Genomic DNA, 1,890 nt, shown 5'->3' with positions numbered 1-1,890 from the left:
GATGGATGGATGGATGGATGGATGGATGGATGGATGGATGGATGGATGGATGGATGGATGGATGGATATTCTAGTGAGACCTAACAATGATGATTGTAGAATACTAACAAATATTAAGTGTGCATACAAAGCTGAGTCAGGTATAAGTCAGGTTCACAGGTTTTTAGACTGTGACAAAAATCACATAATTTTGTTTATGGGATCTGAAATGAAGGAATCAGAAAGTCATTGAAGTGCAGACTTTCAGCTTTAATTCAAGGGGTGTGGGAATTATAGTCAGTTTTTACATACATACAGTCCCTCCATTTCCACAGGCTTAAAAGTAAATAAGAGCTGTATGACTACTTATTTGAGTGTGCAGGAAGCCGACCAGAAGTTTGCTAACTCAGGCGGCAGGAATCTTGGCGGTGCCTGCTCTCTTTGGGCTTCACAGAGAAGGATGCCAATGCCCAATGAGCCCAAATATGGGGAAGCAGGTCATCCAGAAAACTCTTTTTTAGTGCACGTGCAGCTGAGCAGCTTTTGTTTGCATGAACAAAGCGCCATATTGTAATCAGGTATCCAGTTCTCCTTTAGAGGAAAGGATTTTTTTCAGCAAACCCACAAAATGGACAGCGATCAGAATATTAGGAGATATTCAATGAAATTTACAAAAAATTTATTAGATTTAATGAACTGACTCTACCTGTCAATTGTGAGTACCCTGTCAATATAACCAATTGATATGATGCCAGACATGTAAAAACAAGAGCCAAAATATAATGGAGCAGAAATATCATTTAACCTTACATTATAAAAAATATGTTGAATAACGCTGCAGTGTATGTGTATGCAACAACAACTCACATTTTCTAGTGATTCATCAAGAATGATTGCCCCATAAGTAGGAACACCCATCTTGTACTCCTTCCACTGCTCGAGAATTTTCTGCACATCCTCTCCATGAGGTAGTAGAAATGGGCAGTGATGAAAGAGTTTGTAGCTGTCAAGGAAAAATTATTCTGGAACATGTCTATCAGCATGAACCAAAATGTGCACCAACCTCATTTGCCCTCTTACTCTGAAGATGAGCCACTGTGAAAACCACACTGCTCATGTTAGCTCATGTTAAAAATCACAGAATATTGTTTTCAGTGGTTGTTATTAGAACAAAAAAATGCACTGAAAGTTGTTGTTTTTTTGTTTTTTTAAAGATATGCTGTGGAATACATGCAGTACAGCACAATGGATATCAATACACATTAATACATGTAAAGCCTGCAATTAAAAAGCAATAAGATCATTTTACATCATTAGTCACATGTAAGGATATCAGCTTTGGCGAAGTCTCGTATCCCACAGTGAGGAGCTCCTGGAGTGTTCTGCATGCAGAAATCCAGGTAGAACCAGTGGGCCAGCTCAATCTGGAAGCACAGTCGAATTGCATTGTCCCGTTCTTCACTGGGGATGTGCAGGATGAACCGACTAGAAGGACACAGAAGAGAGAGGATCAGGGCTGGATCATGTATCTGGTGCCTTTTCTATGGTTATTTTATTGTGTTATACTTTGCGTCTTCTCTTTAAATCTGTGTTATATACAGTTCATTGTGAATTTTGCTGTACAGTTTTATGTATTTTCAAGCTCTTTCGCGAGCTATGTACTGGAAATTAGTTTATGTTATAAATGTTTTATACTTCTTTGTTTATACACACAGACACACATACAGAGAGTTGTGAACAAAGGTTTACATGCAGTTATAAAGACCATGTATTTCATGACAGTCTTGAGTTTCTAGTCACTCCTAGAGCCTGGTCACAGGTTCTTAGTGGGATTTAAGTCAGGACTTTGGGGGGACCAGTCTGAAACCTGATTTCTCGCCAGATTTAGCGATTTCTTTACCATTTTAGAGG

At 38.8% G+C, this 1,890-nt stretch overlaps 1 protein-coding gene across 1 annotated transcript in view; it reads right to left on the bottom strand.

Moving 5' to 3' along the window:
- Window positions 1–1,890, bottom strand: part of dcp2 (decapping mRNA 2) — a 10,889-nt gene that overhangs the window by 7,644 nt on the left and 1,355 nt on the right. The window contains exons 2-3 of the mRNA XM_008288808.1: window positions 1,313–1,464; window positions 847–974 (exon numbers count right to left, since the gene is read on the bottom strand). Coding sequence (XP_008287030.1) covers window positions 847–974; window positions 1,313–1,464 — 280 coding nt within the window. The remainder of the gene's footprint in view (window positions 1–846; window positions 975–1,312; window positions 1,465–1,890) is intronic.

The sequence above is a fragment of the Stegastes partitus genome, unplaced genomic scaffold (assembly GCF_000690725.1).
Source record: "Stegastes partitus isolate 25-593 unplaced genomic scaffold, Stegastes_partitus-1.0.2 Scaffold575, whole genome shotgun sequence".
NCBI lineage: Eukaryota > Metazoa > Chordata > Actinopteri > Pomacentridae > Stegastes > Stegastes partitus.
Note: the sequence above shows the minus strand (reverse complement) of the source record. Positions and strands in the feature narration are given on the sequence as shown.